The sequence below is a fragment of the Kryptolebias marmoratus genome, linkage group LG20 (genome assembly GCF_001649575.2).
Source record: "Kryptolebias marmoratus isolate JLee-2015 linkage group LG20, ASM164957v2, whole genome shotgun sequence".
NCBI lineage: Eukaryota > Metazoa > Chordata > Actinopteri > Cyprinodontiformes > Rivulidae > Kryptolebias > Kryptolebias marmoratus.
In genome coordinates this window covers 16799546-16819968 of record NC_051449.1, presented here as the reverse complement: position 1 = coordinate 16819968, position 20423 = coordinate 16799546, and the positions used below count along the sequence as shown (strand labels likewise).

Sequence of the window (20423 nt, the reverse complement as noted above, 5' to 3'; positions counted from 1 at the left end):
GGGGGGGGGGGGGACTCGTGCAGTGTTACTGTCATACCTCGACTGTCACATGTCAGCTTTAACCTCTCTGGCAGAAACGGCCTCTCGTTTGATTCAGGGCTTTTATAAGAGCGAGGGCAGAACTACGCCGAAGAAGTCGTGAGCTGGAGAGTCGGTTCGGTCTCCGAGAAACATCCCAAGCGACAAAAACCACATCGCTTCACGGAGCGCACGTTTCCGAACGCCTGAGAGTGACGTTCTGGCCGCTCTAGCTAACAGTCGAGCCTTTGCGCGCGGCCACATATTCCTGTACAACAGTATATTTTTTATGTCCTCCTGTAAACCTTATCAATAACAGAGACTAAATCCGAAACGACAGCCCGGTGGCGTGGAGGAGTTAGGAGAAAACCACCGCACAGCTGCTCAGCTGTTTGTGACCAACCCTTTGAAATGTGTCTGTGGTCATGTTTCACTCGCTAGATCAAGATTTAGTCAGCTAGTAACATGATTCAAGTCTCTGCTTTGTGTTTTTTTTTATTTTTTATTTTATCACTAAGCAGCTTCGAGTTCATGCTCTTGTATTTTGTTAGGAAGCTTTGAAAAGGATTTCTTTTCAGAAACTGCTGGTTGTTCATTCTGCCCATCACTTCAATCCCTTTCCCATCACACGAGCCTCTGATCGAACGGAGCTGTGATTTCTGAGGATTTTGATGCAACTACAACCCTCTATTAGTCGAAGTAAATCGTCTCGCTAATCGCTCCAGTTACTACAACATAAGTAATGCTACGAACTGTAGCTCGCAAATAAAGTATTCAGTAAAATTACCTAGCCCAAAAAAATAAATAAACACCCGTTAAATCCTTTATACTCTGCATTTAGAGTAAAACGTGGCGTATACCACCCTTACAGCTGAACTAATCTGTATTTTTAAAACAATGTCTGCATTTAACGCCAAAAAAGTTGCTGAGCACAAACCTTGTAGTTCCATTAGCACGTCAGAATTAGCAGCTAGCTAGTTCAGCAGCTAGCCAAAGGTTTGAACCTTTTCCTGGGAAGATTTGATGATTTGGAGAACTACTATATAAACATTCTGTGTGGCCTGTAAAGCCTCTCTAATATAATGCTAATAATGCTCCGTTTCTTGCAAAAGAAGAAATTAGCATCTTTTTGCTAACCTCCTTTATGTCCGCTGAAGCACCTTTGTGATGTTATACGCCAGTGTTGTAGCTTATGCTGTAAACAAGTGGCCAAAAACAACATAATAAACTAAAAAAAAAATCCTAATTTAAAAAAGAAAAATATGGGTCAAAGTATGAGTTAGCATCTTTTTGCTAACGCTTTAAAGCTGGTTTTGTCCGTGTTGAGTTTTCAGCTTGTTCTGCTGCCCCCTACTGGGCACAAAAAACAAAATTGGTAATCAAATAATAATTACCCACATCTTCTTATCTAAATCAAAATTAGACGCTTTTGATTTCTAAATGCTCGTTTCTTGGTCTTGTGATGGAAAAGGGGGTGAAGTTTGCTGTGAATGCCACTGGTTCCTGTCATTCTTGACTGTGAAGAAGAGTGGCCTTGTCTTACTCGAGGAGTCAGAAATACATGGTCCACCGACAAGAAAAAAAAAACGAAACAAAGAACTTGTATTTTTTATAGCTTGGCGACTTCATTGTAAGTATTTGAGACCACATGCCTTGGCACAGGAAGTGAATTTGTCCGTAACGAAGGGACATCCGCGTTCCGTTTCTTTATCCGATGGCAAATAGTCATTTCAGTGGCAGTACAAGAGCTTGAATCGTTCATTGATTAGACTAAATGTACAAGCACTTCACACGAATACCTCTTCAGTACGTTCCTGCCTGCTCCAGCGTTTTATTTATTGATTGTTTTGAAAACGTTGCGTCGCTGAGGGCGAAACGGCAGACATACGCAAACGGAACGGGATTTTTGGAGAAGGACAAAAACAAAGAAAAGAAAAGGGAAAAACTAAAGAGCGGGGATCCGAGCAGACCACTTTTCTGTTCTGCTTCTACATTCCACGAGAGCTACCTTTTACTCACTACCTGGGTAGTTGGTGAAAACTCTGGTCCTTTTTTTAATTATTATTATTATTATTATTATTATTATTTGAAGAAAGGCAGAGAGACAAATAAGGGGGACGAAAAAGGAACAACAATGAGCAAAAGAGAGAAAAGAGGCTAAACTCAGTTCTCAGGGACATCAGTTAAAGAAACAAAACAAAAAAAATAGTAGCATTAAGCATTTAAAATATTGTAAATATGAAAGTGTCAATTCAAAAAATTGTAAAGTTATAATTATTTATGATAAGTATGTTACATGTTTGTTTTTTTCCTTTGTTTTGTTCTTGGCGGGGTGTACTTGAATATCGTTTTGGACGGGGGAAATTTGACTATTTTTCTTTTTTTTTTGTTTGTTTTTGTAAGAGCAAGGACTTCAAAGCATTTCTCAGGTGCTCCTGTGTACATTTCTTTTAAGTTTGATTTTTTTTTTTTTTTTTTGCTAATATTACTTGTGTTGTCATTTGCAAAAGGAAAACGACAAGAAAGAGTTTAAAAAAAGAAAAAAAGAATTTAACAGAAAACCTGTTTTCCAAAAGGAGAAGTTGAGAAGGGGGAGAAAAAAAAAACGAGGGAGGCATTCGTTTGTAAACAGATTTGTACTAAAAACCTGACTATGCAGAACCACTTTGATGGTCTCGTCCCATCTGAAAAAAAAACTGTCTTTTTTTTTTACAAAAAGAAAAAAAATACCAAGAAAACGTGAGGGGACCAGACCCGGTGGGGTGAACCACTAAATGAAACGAGGAGGAAGGGGGGGTGGAGGGTGGATGTCGGGACGATGCACAGTCGCGCCGCCTGCACCTGCTGCAGCTTCGAGAGGAGGCGGAACACGAGACGGTGGTGGGAAATGCCTTTCTGACCCGATCAATGTACAAAGTTGATTTTTTTTTTTAGCTTTACTCGTTCCTTTTTCTGTTCTTTTCAAATCAGGACCCAAGCCTTCAGTGTCTTCTCGGCAGCGTCAGAACTCACAAACGTCAGCGTGTGAACAAAAGAGACGGCCTGTTCACTCCTTTCCAACCTTAATTTATGACATAAAGATCCTCGTTTTCTCTTTTTTTTTTCCAGTCTGATATTTCCTACAGCCTCTGAGTTTCCTCACACGGGGGAACTGTCGTGGATTTCACGGTGTGTTTAGGTGCAGCACGCTGGGCTCAGTCCTCCGCGGCTGTCTCGTGTCCTCACACTCTACCTGTCCGTCACAAAGCTTCGCGAAGTCGACGTCGTTTGAAAAGAAAAGCAGGCCGTCGCTTTGCCCGGTCGCAGAAGCTGCAGCCAGCTGCCTTTTATTTTTATTTTCCCGCGAGGCGTTCACTTGACAGCATCGCACCCAGAAGCTCTTCCCTCTGTGTTGATTTAATCAGCCAACTCCTGAGGTTGTTTCCTTTTTCGTTTTTCAGATTTCTCCTCAACTTTTTTTTTGTTTGCTTCTTTGTTTTTATTTGTAGGAAATCGCTATTTGCTGGTAGAGCTGTAGTTCACCTACTGTTTCCCTGTTTGTTTTCGTTTCCAGTTCCTTCTTAACTTAAGGGAAAATTGAAAGTGTTTGTTGCCTCTTTGTGCTACTGATTTTGAAAAAAAAGGTATTTCCAGTATTTGTTGCCACAGAAGTATCTTAGCTTACCATCATCTTTTTTTTTTCTTTTGTTTGGAATTTGTTTTTCTTTTGTGCGACTTCTTGAGCTACTGTCTATAAAGCAAGAATTTATTACTATTTATGTAACGCTACTACCATTTTATATTGATTTGTGTTGAAATCTCAGTGCTTTTCTATAAATAAAGTGTGAAACACGTTACGGGAATGTCTCTGCTTGCTCCCAAACCAAACGCCGGTAATGCCGCCGTCATCTCTGACGCAAAGTTTGAAGGAAGGAATGGACCGTGGGCTGCGAAAGTATTCACCTCGTTGGTATTCTCTACGTTCTGCTGCCGTACAACCTTGAATTTAAATGGATTTTCTGTGTGATTATGTACTATACTCCAGATTAATGAAGTTGAATGAGAACAAAGCTGGTTTCAAATCATTCCAAAGGATCTTTAACTTAAAGTTTGTGTGTGTATATGTGTGTATATATATATTATATATATATGTGTGTGTATGTGTATATATACAGTTTTGCAGCAGTTAGAGCAGTGAGTCTCCACAGGTACATCTCCTTGAGCTCTGTAATTCAAACCACTGGAATTTTTGCCCGTTTTTCACATCCAACCTGCTGCGGCTCCTCTTTTCCTTCCACTCCCACTCCCTGCTGATGGGGGGAAAGCATCCCCACAGCATGATGCTGCCACCTCCATGCATCGTTGTGCGTGGTGTTCTCAGCATGATGAGAGGCGTTGCCCTCGACGACCAAAACATTCCATTTTCATCTCACCTGACCACAGCTCCTTGTCCCACAGGTTTGGGAGTTAATTGTTCACTGGACAGATACTCCCATCTCAGCAGATTTTTTGCCTCTTGGTCACGTCTCTGATCAGTGCCTTCCTTACCCGGTCTGTGAGTCCTGTTGAAGGCTCCTGTCTTCCCGTCTTGGAAGATTTGCTGTTTGACAGTTAGATTCAAAGGACTGCCTTTTTTTTTTAATCTTTTTGCAACCCACCCTCACAAGAAGTATCCAGTTGATTGCGATCTGCAGTTTCGCAGCTCCAAAATACTAGCTGCGTTTTGTCTGTGAGTGAAGGATTAGCCCTTTTGATAGAAGGGCTCTCCTCCGGTGCAGGCGTGGTCCAGTCCTTGCATTTTCACCCATCCAACCAATCTGAATTAGTGATAAATGAAGCATGTGGAGGCCGATACAGCTCCATCAATCTCTCACTCATTTGTCTCTAATCAGAAGATTTCTTCCTCTATCCCTCCTTCACCGCTTCATTCTCATTCATTACAGATTTCTGCAGAGCCACATAACCAGACAATCAGGCTGCCGGAGAGTGCAAGGAGTGCTCATGTCTGTGTGTGCGTGCGCATGCTCGTAAATCTAGATTGATTGGCTGATGATAAATGAGCAGATTTATATTAATTACCCAGACAGATAGATGGAGGAGTGATTGCTCTCCCCTCAATCTTTTTCTCCCCCAATCTGTCTCCACCTCCTTCACTCTCCGACTCATGCAGACAGAAACTCTAAAGACACACACACACACACACATGCACCTGCAAACATTTCTTTTTTTGGGGGGGTGCTTCTGGTCCCAAACTTTAAAACTTTGTGGCAGACGAGCTCTGAAAGCAGACTGCTGTTCGACACACTGAATCAGTAAAGTTTAATTACCTCAGAAACGCTTGTTTGCTTCCATTTTAGTCTTTTTAGTTCTGCCTGCAGGAATGTTTTAGGAAGAGTTATGCCCAGCGTGACAAGTATATACGCAATTTAATGGCTTAGAATGCTAGGATTTTTTTTTTTTTTAATGGCCTTTTGACATTTGTCGTTCCCCATTCAGTTCACATAGGTGGCATTTTCACTGAAGAAAAAAAATAACTTGCATCGTTACTAAGAACAATGTAAATTGTCCAGGGTGTACCCTGCCTCTCACCCACAGACTTCTGGGAAAGGCTCCAGCATCCCCAGTGACCCTGACCAGGACAAAGCAGGTACAGGAACTCACCCAGGACTGAGGACCTGGCTCCTGCAGCAAGTCTCCAACAGTTCATTGCTTTTCAGCCCTGCTTCCAGCGATCCCAAGCTCTTGGTGAAAAGAAAAGCTGTTGTTTTTCTTTCCAATCGGACAAAAAGCTTGGACAGAACCTTTCATACGAACGATGCACATGGCAAATTGCAATTAGGGTGCCCAGGACACTTTTGAGACAAACGCACCATAAAGGCTCGCAGGGGGCCTCTAAAAACTGATGAAAACAACTTGCGGACGGAAAAAGCGATGAGATTGACTCATTTTTACCTTCCTGCAAGATGCTGACAGCTCCCCGCGGGCGCCGCTTGTGTGGGCTGACGTCTGCAGTCCAGTCAGAACCTGAATACCGGCCAAATTACCTCCGAAAAGTCGATCTTATCAGGGATAGTTGTCCAGCATCCATTGGTGTTGTCATAGCTTTTGCGCGTAGCCATGACAACAGAAGGGATGCTACAGTTAGGCCGCCTTATTCGAAGGCGCCGTAGATGGTGACAACGCTGTTCCCGACTGGCAGTTTGGACCTCCTCCTCCCCCCCCAATCGTCCTAGGCTAACAGTACGCAGCGTTGCGGACGACTGCGATGCCATTAGTCGAGGCGGGAACCTATTTTTGGAGCACGCAGGTGACAGCTGCGGTTTACAGCAACACGGTGGACACGCAGGAAGAGGAAGGTATCATCAGCAAAGAAGGGTCGTCACAGCTGTCAGCGTCTGAATTAGTGTGAGGCGTCTCAGGGTCCTCAGACTGAAGCCGGAGTTTCACTGCCTGCCTCTGCCTCCCTCCACACAACCTCCAAGGTAATAATGCCTATCAGTCTCTGTCACAGTGGGCTGTGTGTGCTCTTTCATGCATGTGGTCATTGAAAGATATGGTGTGTGTGTGTGTGTTTGGAAGAGAGAGACAGAGGGGAGGGGGGGCGGTCCCTGATAAAGCGCTGATAGTGTCCATCCATGACAGATGATGTACAGCTTGCTGTCTCTCCAGGCAGATTGGATTTTCAGGCCTGCTGATTTGCTGAGAGATGAAGCCTGGACCTCCTTCAAAGACACCCACGCAAACACACATCCACCTGTTCGGTCTCTGCGCACAAAGTAAGCACATAAAAGCCCACACACACACACACACACAATGAGGCAAGCCGCGCACACGGACGCACAACACGGGCACAAAAGCACTAAAAAACACACACTTATACATTATTCTGCTGCCGAAGCCTTTAAAGGCAACCATGTGGAAATTGATCTCCATTTCTAAAGAGCTCAGATTCATTGTTACAACCTTCTCTCTGCATCTCCTCCTCTCTCTCTCACACACACACATGCACGCAGCCTGTCACTTTATTCCCAGATGGCCCACTGACACTCAGTCCCATCCTCTTCAGTCTTACCTGTCGCCAATCAGCGGTGATTTTTGTTCATTTGTCTTTCGCTATGAGACAACAACAAAAGCCTGTGTGTTTGGTGTGTGTTTATGTTACTACAGCATCACAAAGGACGGAGATGAATAAAAGCCGCTGATTTCTCTCTCTCTCGCTCTCTCTCCCCCTCCTTGTCGGCTGCTTTGAGCTTTGCGTGCTTTTGTAAATATTAATAACACTCACTTTTATGCGGCCTTCATAATTGGGAGGCTCAATTTCTCCATTTTCTTTTTTTTTTTTTTTTCTTTTCCTTTTCCTACACTGAAGCATATTCAGCAGGCGGACCAACAAAGGATCAACAGTGCTCCTGCATGGCCACGGTGTAATTCTTTTTCTTTTTCTTTTCTTTTATTTTTCATTCCATTCAGTCTCATGGCTCATGGTCACAATTGTGCCGCTATAAACACTCGCACTGGTCCAAGAGCTGAAAACAGCCCGGAACACGTGCACGCTGGCTTCATGTTTAGGCAACTTTTAGTCATGTCTATACTTAAATCATTTACTCCACATAAAGTCACAATATATTATACATAACAGATTAAAATATGATACAATACGGTATGATGTGATAGTGTTATATGATATAGATATGAGATATGATACAATATGATATAATATGACGTTACAACAAAAGATATGATGTAAGCTGAGTGAGATGATATGAAATGATACAGTACAAACTGGTATGATGATGAGATATGATGTAATTCAGTCTGATATGACACAATATATTGGATGATATGAGTTGTACATCATAAGTACAGGATGGGCCATTTATATGGCTACACCCTAATGAAATGGGAATGGTTGGTGATATTAACTTCCTGTTTGTGGCACATTAGTATATGGTAAGGGGGGAAACTTTACAAGATGGGTGGTGACCGTGGTTTCTCACCACTTACAAAATGTGTTCAAAGTGCTGCCCATTGTGTTGGCTTGTCAGTGCAATCCTCTTCTCCCTCTTCCACTTCCTGGAAAGTGGATTGGTCGTCGTGGGCCAGTTGAGCATTTTAAAAGTGGCGAGAAACTTGTAAATGACTCGTGAAAGACTAAAGTTACGTTAAAACCAAGCACACCATTGTTTTTCTTGTGAAATTCCCAATAAGTTTGATGTGTCACATGACCCTCTTCCCACTGAAAAAACAAAAGTTGGATCCATAATGGCCGACTTCGAAATGGCCACCACGGTCATCACCCATCTTGAAAAGTTTCCCCCCTCCTATTTACTAATGTGCCACAAACAGGAAGTTGATATTACCAACCATTCCCATTTTATTAAGGTGTATCCATATAAAAGCCCCACCCTGTACATACAGTCTGAGATATATGGTACATTATTGTATGATATATGATATGTTATATGATACAGTATATTTTACTATGAACCGATACTATACAACATGACAAGACAGGAACGATATAATGTTCATACTGAGATATATGATACGTTTCAGTACAGTACAAAACGTATGATATGTTTCGTCCCCTTGGGAAACTGCCCCCAGCACTGTCCCAGCAGATCTCTAAATAAATAAACCCTTAACGTAATCATACACACTGGGAACACGATCCACTAAGATACGTTGCAGAATTTTCATTTTTTTTAAAAGCCATACAAATTTGTACATAAACATCAAAGTGTTTCCTTATTAACAATCCAAATTTCAAAAGGTGCCGTATGTATGAGACGGCTGCCGAAGCCTAACCAGTTAATTTTTTTTCTCACGTTGTTCTCTGCAGAAAAATGATTAATTCCCTGTAAAAGAACTGATTCCATCCATTATGCAGTGCTCCTTCAGTTCTTCATTTATTGATGAGGAACAAACCAGAAGCCCCTGCAAAATAAGAGCCCCTAACTTCAACACTGACACTGATTCTAAGGAGGAGGACTGGGATCAGAAGGATTTATTTACTAATTCATCTCTTTGGGAGATTTACAGATCTTTGACTGATTCTTTTTAACCCTCGAGTCGAACAAAAAGGTCTTTGAATTTATCCGTAATTCCTTAACTTGTCTGAATTCGAACTCCTCTAAGTTGTTTTTAGGTAATGGGGTGAATAGATTAAAGCCGTAAAATCAGCCAATAAACTATTAAAATTATAACTTTGTAATTTAAGTTTGAGCTTCTCTAAACCAGTAAAAAAAGAAGTAAAGAGCCCTGTCAAAGGTCTTCCCAAGCCCGGTGACAACAATCCCAGCTGGACCTCAGTGACTCCAGAGGTCCCCCCACCCCAAAAAACCCATTAACCCCCCCAGTCTGATCACATCATGTTTGCGAGAATCCTCCCTGAAACAGAAAAACAGCGGCAGGAGCAACAAAAACAAACGGATTTACAAGAATCTGCTTATCTGACGCCCGGCAACAACAACATAAAAACCCATCATCATTTTGGATTAACTGGTCCCTTCCCTGAGCCTCTGCTCTGATTACAGCAGCGATGCACACGATTTCTGAGCAAAAACATGTAGATTTGGATTTAACACCCCCCTCCCCAAACACACACACACACACACACACACATACACACACACACACCATCCCATCTGCTAATTTGTCAGATCCACAATGAGACAAAATACCTGGAGAGCTGGCTGCATTTGGCACCTCGGACGAGTCAATGGCTCAAACTGGACGAGCTTCCTCAGACCTAAACACGCTTTTTCTGTTTCCTTAACTCAAATATACCCACCTGGGTCACTGATGTTGTCACAGACAGTCATTTAAATCGTGTTCAGCTACTTTAACAGACAAGAACATTCCTTCCTGCGCTGCCTTCTGTGTTTTAGACGAAGATCTTATGATGAGAAATGACAAGAGTCGTAACAATGCTACATCATGAGACATCACACTCAGAATATGTGTTGTGAAAGACTCTCTGCTACTACCACACCAGATTTTAGCTTAATACCCGTAAAACTGACTGAGTTACAGGCATTTTTGTGTTGGCTAATATTGATTAGCTATGGGGGCCATTTTGATTTAAACTGACTCCAAAAGTTAATCAGCTGTAGATGTACATCCAATGGTTAGTTTCTGAAAGTTTCATTACAATCTGTCCAGTGGTTCATGAGATATTTTGCTAACAGACATACAGGATTATCTCCAAATGTTAACATTAAGTTTTTTAACAAAGTTCTTGTCCAATTTGTATCACTTGGACTATATGTTGTAAATGACTCTCAGCTACAATCACGCCAAATTTTAGCACAATATTTGTAATACTGACTGAATTATTGCCATTTTTATGTTTTCTAAGGTCAATAGACTGTGGTGGCTATCTTAAATAGGATTGGCCCCAAAAATTAATCAATTGTAGTCGAACATCTAGTGATTATTTCCTGAAAGTTTCAATAAAATCCATGCAGTGGTTCATGAGATATTTTGCTAACAGACAAACAGGGTCAACTCCAAACAGTTAATGGCAAATTTTTCAGTGACAGTATTTGTTGGGGTTCAGTCAGTCAGATCATCTTTGAGACAGAGGAGGTCCCAGTGTGGAACGAGGAACAAAAACGCCTGCTTGAGCGGTTTGTTTCCGTACATCGTTCTTATAAAGTCATTCTCAAAAGGAGCCGAGGCGGGCTGACGGAAACCAGCCTCCCTCCCTCCACCTTGGGGCAGGACACCGTCTCACTTCTGTCCCACTTTCAGCCACAGGAACTCGTCGAGCGTCTCTGTCCCATTTTCCTAAGCAGGCCTCAGTCCCGAGTCGCACGCTGTACACAAGCGAAGCAAACAGGCAGCTGGGATCTTGTTGTTGTTGTTGTTTTCTAACATTCCCCGCTTCTTCCATCCAGCCAACATTTGTTGGGATCCTCTGTGGAACGCAGTGATTTGCATATCTTATCATTTTATTCACAGTGGAGCACAGTGAACACATCAAATGTTTAAACTAAGATGCATTTATTAGAAAAAACAACATTTAGATTTAATAGTTCTGAATTAGACGGGTCCATGTTTCCCTCTGAAGCATCCATCTTGTTTTAACAGCAGCCTGGAAACGTCTGAGGACCTGAGGAGAGTGGCTGCTGGAGGTTCTGGAGGGGGGGAACGTTGGTGAGGATGGATGGGAAGGCACTAATGTACCCCCATACCATCAGCGAGGCGCTGACAACAGGCCGGGTGGTCCTCTTAGCACAGAGGATGTAGCATCAGCTGTTTCCAAAATGTTTTTCCTTTTTTGCCGTTTCATATGAGCGTTGGTCCAGGCGTTCTTCTTTGCATGATAGAGCTTTAACCTGCATGTACGGATGGCACGACCAACTTTTTTTTTTTTTTAAAGTTTAAACATTTGATTTATTCGCAGCGTGAATAAAATATGGGTTTGTGAGATTTTCAAATCATCGCATTCTTTGTTTACATCTTTACACAACGTCCCAACTTTTCTTTCCTATTGGGGTTCTAAATGATTCATCATCTTCTACCACACACACACACACACTTTCAGTCGAGTCAATAAGCCGCTGTTTATTTAATCACCCAGTGATTTGTTGAAAATTAAAAAAGAAGAGGAAAAAAAAACAATCAGTTTTAAGCTAGATAAGAGAAAAACGGCTCAAAGGATGTGCGTTCCTTAAAAGGTTTTTTTTTTTTTTTTTGCATCAGGAAGGAAAAAAACCTGAAATAAAAGCAGCTTTTCCTGCTGGGATCCAGCGGGGTGTTTGTTCAGTTAGGATGTTAGGTGACAGAATGATCAACAACTGCTGTGCGCTGACATTTTTCACTAAAATTAGATTGTGACTCCGAGCTGCGTGCCGCTTTGCTGGAACGCTTTTTAGCAAATCACCAGCTTTATTTTTTTATTTTATTGAAATCCTCCTTTTTTTTTTTTTTTTTAATTATTTCTCCCAACAGCCTTTGAGAAGGAGACTACTTTGTCTGATGGCAAGCTGAGTTTCAGAGTCGAGATGTGTTCAAGGATCTGAAGGTTGGGGTCTTTGTGAGAGGAACAATCCAGACTGGGTTTAAGAAAATCAGATATTTTGTTTTTCTCCCCCAATAGATCCAAATATTTATCACTTTACATGTAGTGCTGAAATTATTTGATAGTCCAAACCCATACTCCTCTCCTGCTTGGATAAAAAAAAAAACACATTAAAGAAGAAAAATCTTGTCTGGGGGAAACCAACATGTTTATCTGAGATGAGAAACGATGAGATTTCCTGGTTTATATCAAGGCTTCTCCTTCTTTTTAAGGCTATTTGTTAAAGTATTTAAATTATGACCCTTGAAAAACAAAAGAAGAAAGAAATAAGGAAATTTAGTGTAAAAAAAAAAAAAAAAAACCTTTTTATTTTAGAAACTAAATGAAACATTCCTGTCTTCACAGCTGTTTGTTCATGTTTTTCGAGTGGCGGTGCACGGCCTCGACGAAGGCGCCCACGCTCTCCGGGTCCATGTCGGGGTAGAGGCCGTGGCCCAGGTTGGCGATGTAGCCCCTCGTGCCGAAGCCCTCCAGCATCCTCTTGGCGATGTCTGAAATGCGCTCCTGGGAGGGGAGAGGAGGGGTGAAGCGAAGCTTTAAATGGGATCGTGTCAGGTACTTGTGGGCAGTTAGTGACCAGGGCTCAGCTCTGCCAAAAAAATAAATTAAATTAAAAAACACACTGTGGGGTTTCACTTCAATTCAGTTTCAGACTGGGTTACAAGCTGGACATTTTTCAGTTCTAAAAAGGAAATAAAGTGCTACTGAAATGATAACTGAAGAATCCTTTAAAGCTACAGGGCTGTTTCAGATCCAGCTTTCCTTTGCTTAAACCATGGAGAACAACAACAAGAAGTTCATGTTTCTACTGGGTTTGTTTTGTTTCAGATCATCAAACCAATGTTAAAATCAGACGCCAACCTCGGTGAAACACAAAATCCAAAATGCAGCTTTTAAATGATGAGTGAACGTGAAGGAAGCTAACCAAACCAGCCTGGCCCTGTGTGAGAAAGTCATCAGCACCTGAACTTAATAACAGGCTGTGGCTACGGCTACGTTTGAGCCAGAGGTGTCCAGTCCTGCTCCTGGAGGGCCACCATCCTGCAGGTTTTAGGTGTTTTTCCCTGCTCTTCGAATTCTGCAGAAGTCTGTTAATCACTCAGTCAGTCACAGCAGAGAAACATCTAAACCGTGGCGGGTCGTGTCCCTCCAGGAGCAGGGCTGGATGTCCCTGATATAAGTGTCACATGGATGTGGAGGAGCGTAGCTGCTGTGCTTCAGATCCTCGGTCTGCTGCAGAACCCATGTGGTCTTGAGCTACAGGTCACGAACTGATGTTTGGACGTTCAGGTAGAGAGCAGAATTTGTGGCTTCATCAGTTACAGCCGGTTCACAGACTCAGTTTCCCAGAAGTCTTGGAAACATGTTTTTTTTTGGTTGATGAATGTGAGACGGCCCTTTGTGTTCTTTTTGCTCAGTAGTGGCTTTGGAACTCTGACATGGAGGCCATTTTTGCCTGTTGACTGATGACAGGTGAGGCCCGCGGGCCTTTAGTTGCTGTTCTGGGTTCTTTTGGGACCTCCTGGATGAAGGTTCCCCACCGTTTGTTTCATAACGACTCTGCTGAAGGGATTTCTGGATTTGGCCAGTCAAAATAAACTCAGCTTCATTTGATATTAACATTTGTTTGCTGATTTGAAACACGACAACTTGAAGCGGCTGCAGTGAAAAAATGTAAGGTTCATACCACGAGGAGGGTTACAGCAAAAAGAAGCAGAGGAGACAAAAGCATTCTTCTCCTATAAAGACCTTAATGACTGAAGCTAAAACACAACATGCATGCGCTCTGTGAATGTTTTAGCTTGATCATTTTGGCCTAATTTTGCTGATAAAATGCAAAATGTAGTTACCTTTGGAGCGTACAGAGCACAAGGGTCCATGTTTCCCTGCAGACTGACCTTCCCTCCTGTGAGCTCCCTAAACACACACACATCACAGGACACACTAGTTAATCCTTTAACCAGCAAGTTAAGTATTTGATGAGAAGAGCAGGAAACGCAGATGTTTGTTGACATAAATCCTGCTCTTAGTGACAAACCAGGAGAAGGCAGAGGTCAGCAATAGTTAACCTGCTGCCTGGGAGAGCTCAACAGACCCCCCCCACCCCCACAGAAGCTTTCTGCTCCCTCTTATCCTCCAAACTACAACAGGAAGAGGGACACAATGTTTAGCCACCAGCTAAAGATGGCAGCAAAACAAGTGGGACAAGCAGGAAAACGGGTATGTTACCGTGCTGATCGGGGGTCGATGGTCCAGTCCAGGCCCACCACCTCATAATGAGAGTCAGAAAGTTCCTCTAGAGCGTAGTGAGCATCTTTAGCAAACACAATCTGTAACACACACAAACAAAAACATCCACACATAAGAACATAAAGTCACCCATTTGTAGAGAAATGCTGCCACCTGCAGGTCATCAAACGCTAAAGCGTTTCCATTAATATTAACAATGAGAACCTAGAAAAATAAACGTGCTGATAAAAGAGGAAAGCAACTGGATTTGTTTCCAGGTGAGCAGCTGACGGGCTCTCTCCTCACCATGGGAACGTCCTGGTCCTTCTCCTTCAGTCTGTCTTTGACGCGCCGGGCGATGTCTCGCAGGTAAGGCAGGGAAAACTCTTTAAACTCCACAGGTCCCAGAATGCCGGCGTGGGAGTCGAACACCTGCAGAGCCTGCGGAGGGAGAAGAAGAGAACGAGCGTTCAACTGGACACGAAGGACGTTTCCCCCTGAATGATCTGCAGCGTTATCAGCGGCCGCCGTCTCGTTTCGTGATAAACGAGCTCAATCTCAGCCCTGAACAAACACCAGAACCCGTCCGATGGCTTCAGTGAGGAGGAGTTGGCTGCGCCAAGTGTCATTCCTGGTTTCTTTGTCACCGGTTTCCAGTTAAATGTTACTAAATAAGTTAAAGTGTGGCCTGGTCACACTGATTGGAAGGGGCTGAGTAAGGGCTTTATGGTGTGAGTCTTTAAAAAGGTTCTTTTCAGTGAAGTCATCATGAATGTTCAGTTAACTGATGTCCATAAAGTCGCTCTGACTCTGACCATCTCAAAGCTCAGCTGGGACACGTTCACACTACAGGTCTTAATGCACAAATCCGATTTTCCAGTGTGAACACTCTCCAGTTCCTGAAATGAGCCGCATGTGCAGAAGAAGCTCTGACATCACACACTGAGTTTACAGAAGTAAACATGGACGCTGTGAGTGTTACTGTGTGTGTGCTGATTCTGAAGCTGCTGTCCAATCCAGGCCAACTGTCCATCCAAATGGGAAAAGATAAAAGAAGAAGGAGAAGATCTGATATGTGTCGTATAGGGTCCCAAAAAAAAAAAAAAAAAAATCCAAATTGGTTCACATTTGCCTGCAGTGTGAACGCAGCCTCAGACAGACAGAACTGTACTCAGGTCAGGTGGCTCGATCGACACAGCAGGACCAGAGGAACTGGACGGTTTATAAAATAATGTCCTCTTTCAACTGGAGCTGTTTTAGGACAGCAGTGATCCACTTTGGTCTTGGAATCCGGTCAGAATTAAACGATTTCTCCGAACTGAGGTCGTTCAAAGAGCTACCTACAGCAGGTGAGATATTATTTGCTCATAACCTTTTTGCAAAAGCTTTGAAGCAACATCATACTTTGAACATGTCATTTTGTTTAAACATAAATAATCCAGCTTTGTGTTCTCCGGTTCTAGTCCATTTTTAGGAAACCAAAGCAAAAAGAAGTGCTGAAATAGGTGTATTTTTTTTTTTTCCTGCTGATACTCAAATAGTTGAGTTGTGAAGATTTCCCCCCAGAATTCAGGTCCAAAGGGTCTGACCTGAGCTCCGGCGGCGACCTGTCCCAGCAGGTAGTCGACGATCACGTCGGTCAGAATCCTCAGCAGCATGTGGCTGGACTCGGGGTGCCGGTACAGCCAACGCTTGGCTTTTGAGTGGGTGTTGGAGCCCCCGCCTTCTATCATATAGGACATTAGAGTCCACTGCAGAGGGGACACAGTGACAGGGGGAAGAAAAGTTCAATACATCAAACATCCCATTGAAAATCATTAAACCGTTTGTGTGTGTTGATCTCTGACCGGAGCGCCTGTGAATCCTATGAGGGGAACCGTTCCTTCGATCTTGTGTCTGGTCAGAGTGATGGCTCTGAAGACGTAATCCAGCTCCTTGTTCACGTCCACTTTGGTCCGCAGGCGCTGCAGGTCCTCCGGCTCCTTCAGGGGGTCCGTGAAAGTCGGACCTTTGCCCGGCAGCATCTGGACTTCCATCCCCAGGGCCTGAGGACCGGGAGGGAGAAAGGAAGATAACGTGAACTGCAAAAAAGGTTATTTCCCCATCTGATGTTGTGTGACACATTTATCTAACTGTTTATCAGAGAAAATATATCTATGATTATTTATTTTTTTAAATATTAAAGTATTATTATTAAATGATGATATTACACAAGAAATAATTAAGTAAATTACGTGTTTTGTTGCCATACAGATAGTTTTGATTTATTGATTTATAGTAGATATACAAACAGTTAAAGATTTCATGTATGAGCTATGTGAATTACTGTAAGAAACTCTACTGTTCTTTTCTTTAAAATGATGCTTTTAACCCAAACAGATATAAATAAACAGATAAACCAACACTAACAGCCTCAGTAACCATTCTACATCCATTTATAGCTCCTGTTTTTATCTTTTAAGAGTTATGGCAAAAAATACTAAACAACATTAGCATTTTAATGCTGATTATTTGTAAAGCAAGTATGCTGAAGGCTTAAGAAAATAACAAGAGAAATCGGTTCAGTTCTTACAGACTGAGCTTGCTCTCACCTGTGGGACGACGAGGATGTCGGAGAAGATGATGGCGGCATCGAAGGGAAAACGTCTCAGAGGCTGAAGGTCACGAAAAAAAGAGATTAAACCGTTTAAAGGAAATCTGAACTGAGGCAACAACAACAGCAGCATCAGCAACAGTTTAAGGCCTGTCAGGGCTGAATTTATTCATAAGCATGTAATAATTATTAAGGTGGCCCTGAAGTGTAAACCACATCCACAAATCACTAAACAACAACAAATTTAAAAACACAACAACATATTGATACACACAATAACATAACAAAAAAAAAACGGAACAAACAAACACTCAAAACCACGACGACATTAACCTACAGGAAGAGGTAGGTACCAGCAGGTAAACATGAGACATCGTTGATTGGACGACGGCGTCGTTTGGCCTTTAAACTGAAAGTTATTCTGCCTGTGGCGTGTTTTTTTAAAACATGAATGTTACCAATGACCCAAACGTAGCTGTAGCTGCCGCTTTCCAAGAACATTTTAAGTCAGGACACACATATGAGGTGACACTGGACATGATCAGGACTGATCACAAAAATGTCAGGTTTCTTCCAATCAGTGACGTGTCATGTTTCCCACTGCTACCTACCTCTTCCGGCAGGTTAATGTCATTGTGTTTTTTTTTTACTATGGTATTGTGTATCTCAATATGTTGTTGTCTTTTTAAATTTGTTGGTGTGCTTTGCACTTCAGGGCCACCCGTCAATTTGGAGCAAATCCTGCGTTTTGTCTTCCGCTCGTGGGTTTCACCTGCAGCGTGAGCTCACAGCAGGCCTCCGGCGACTGGCACGTCTCAAAGAAGTCCTTCCCCGCTCTGAACTCCCGAAACTCTGGAGAGACGATTCGTCAAGAGAACGACGGTCATTGAGAACAAAATTAAAATTGGAAAAAAAAAAAGTAATAGTAAAAGCAACAAAAAAGGCGATTGAAGGATGTTGGAGCTTCATATGTAACGTATTTTTGTTACGTTTATGCAGTCTGTGTCAGAAAAAAAATGAAAATTAAAGGGTTGACAATCAGAGGAGAAAACCTGGTAAGTATCTTCCAGCCTGCCTCATACACCAGACCGGAACATGTTCGATTTCTTCTCCACGAGCCGCTCGCAGGAATGTGTCATTCTTTAGCTGAGGGAAGCCTTTAGGGCTGGATGAAACAAACAAACAAAAAAAATACACTGTAGATTAGCAAGGCTTAAATGTAAGACACAGAAAACATCCTTTTGTTTAAAATCACATTTATTGCACTCACTGAACGCTCATCATGCTAATCTAAGCTTTTAGACAAACCCGGGCGAATTATCGTCACTAATTGAGTTCTTCTTCTGGACGTCCTGATCCCGACGTGCGAGAGTAGAAAAGCCACACATTTGTGGCGATGAGGCCCAGCTGGTTGCGTCTTCACTTTTTTAAAAGACAACACAAAAGCTCATCTGTCTTATCGACAACGCCGGCGCACCCCTCCCTTTTCCCTGCGAGCACGCAGAGCATCCCTCTGAGCTGGCCTCTGTGATTATGGAAGATAAAGCTCCTCGGCTTCCTTATCGGGTCTCAGCAGCAGGATAACAAAAAAACGGTTGAATCAGGGGGAGGAAAAGACCACTGATGCATCACAACTGTCCCAGTAAAATTAAACTTATATATATATATATATATGATGTACACACAGTATGATGTCAAGACTTCCAATAAAATCAGTCCAGGCTTCTGTATTACCAACAGATGAGTGCTTATTTTGGTTTTCACTAAGTAAGTTTAAGTGCATTTCATAAAAAGACAACAACTACAGGACATGTCTACTATACTGAGTATAAACAAATCACTTCTTGTGCACTCTGATGCCATGAAATGTCCCTCAAATTACAAAATGTCCTTCAAATATAGTTAAATACAGATGCAGAGTCAGGCCATCTTTAACAGATGATTAAACTGCTGGCTTTCAAAATAAAGGGTCTCAACAGGAAACTGCGTCATTTCTAATTCAGTGGTGAGAACCGCGATACTGCAGCTTGTTTGTGTGCAGAAGAGAGAAAAAAAAACAGTGTACACAAAAAACAAAGAGCTGAACTCAATAAATTTCCTATTATGAAACGCTTGCATGACAATGACAGGCTGGTTTCATCAAGTTTGGACCGAATGGACCCTAAAACTGGCCGTTCGGAGGTAAAAACAAAAAAGAGGCGACTTACAGGATGACGTCGTTCTTGCTCATGTCGGCGGGGGTGAAGAACACACAGGTTTTCTGAGAAAAACCTGGAACTAGCGACCTGCAGCTCTTAAAACTCGAGCAAGTCGCTCACAGGAAACACTGCCCAGACGGTGAAAGGGCGCGGCCATCTTTGAACGCCACGTGACCAGCCGGAAACCAGAGCGACGCTTCAAAATAAAAGGTACTCTTTTTTTGTTTGTTTGTTTGTTTCAGTAATAGGATAAAATCGCAAAACAAATAAGAAGGGGCTGACGTTCATTTCCTGGATCAATAACCACACGAATGTTACAATTTGCTTTACATTTTCTGTGGCTATATGTTGCTGAATATTTATTGTAATGTGTTTTTGTGCACACAGACGTGTTGTTTCTCTCCCGGGGTTCGAGGTTGTGTTTGGTAAAAACAGACACACCCACATAACATGAACACACTTTTATACAGTTAGTCTTTCTGTCTATCTGTTACCTCCCCATTACAACAATGTGATCTGCCTACTCTGATGCTAGATTCAATCTTAATTCAATAAAGTTAATTGAACAATTAGGATTCTCATCTTGAGATATCCTTTTTGTAGGGAGCCATCTCTATATGATATGCCTGAAATGCCACAACAGGACAAACAACAAAAACTGGGTCCTGCTGGCTCCAGTTCTGAACAAGAGAAGGCAGGGACACTTGGTCCTCAAGAAACACTATCCTGCATATTTTAGTTGTTTGTTCTGCTTGTTAGTCACTCACTCATTCAAATCAGGTGTGTCAAAGCAGGGAGACAACTACAACATGCAGGATAGTGTTCCTTGAGGACCAGGGTTGGGAATCACTGGTCTAAAGCTGAAGCTAAGGAGGTATGCATTAACTCTTTTTAGTTTTATCAGTTTTATTTGCAAAAATGCCAAAGTTTGTCCAGAAACTTGGAGCTCTTTCATTTTAGATTGAAAGTGACACAACCTGATTCTGTCTTGGAGAAAGTTTTATATACATATATACATATATATATATATATATATATATATATATATTCGTATAATGTAAATGTTTCACTTTAAGCACAATCAAATTTTTGTTCAGTCAGAAAATAGAACAAGCAGCTTACTTTATTTTGCATTCAATTATAGCTCTTAGTGAGTAATCTAAATCAATCAAACTTGGAAATGGTAAAAAATTAAAAAATTAACAATTGGAAACTCTGAAAACTGCAATCTGTGCATCTCGACTGAACATGTGCTATTTTGGGGGTAGATTTAAAACAAGGCTTATATATGTAGCTCCATTAAAAACACTTAATGTAA

The 20423-nt window shown here is 42.1% G+C and overlaps 1 protein-coding gene across 2 annotated transcripts; it reads right to left on the bottom strand.

The window, feature by feature from the left end:
• Positions 1 to 11548: 11548 nt before the first annotated feature.
• On the bottom strand, positions 11549 to 19288 carry urod (uroporphyrinogen decarboxylase). Of its 2 annotated transcripts, none has more exons than XM_017420892.3 (10): positions 19115 to 19288; positions 17960 to 18072; positions 17680 to 17759; positions 16906 to 16968; positions 16162 to 16359; positions 15904 to 16065; positions 14621 to 14755; positions 14315 to 14415; positions 13936 to 14002; positions 11549 to 12589 (listed from the first exon to the last, which is right to left on the bottom strand). In XM_017420892.3, exons 1-10 carry the CDS (start codon positions 19135 to 19137, stop codon positions 12425 to 12427), a joined length of 1107 nt encoding a protein of 368 aa, XP_017276381.1. In that variant the 5' UTR covers positions 19138 to 19288; the 3' UTR covers positions 11549 to 12424. The 2 variants fall into 2 exon arrangements, with proteins under 2 accessions (XP_017276381.1, XP_017276382.1); XM_017420893.3 differs by having other exon boundaries at positions 12459 to 12674.
• Between the last annotated feature and the right edge of the window lie 1135 nt (positions 19289 to 20423).

Excerpts from the sequence above, each read along its gene's own strand:
- urod (XM_017420892.3), bottom strand. The coding sequence starts at position 19,137 with ATGAGCAAGAACGACGTCATCCT. Across the intron at positions 14,756-15,903 it reads AGGTCGCCGCCGGAGCTCAG|GCTCTGCAGGTGTTCGACTC; the intron begins GTCAGACCCTTT and ends CTCCCTCCGCAG. Across the intron at positions 14,416-14,620 it reads AGGACCAGGACGTTCCCATG|ATTGTGTTTGCTAAAGATGC; the intron begins GTGAGGAGAGAG and ends TGTGTGTTACAG.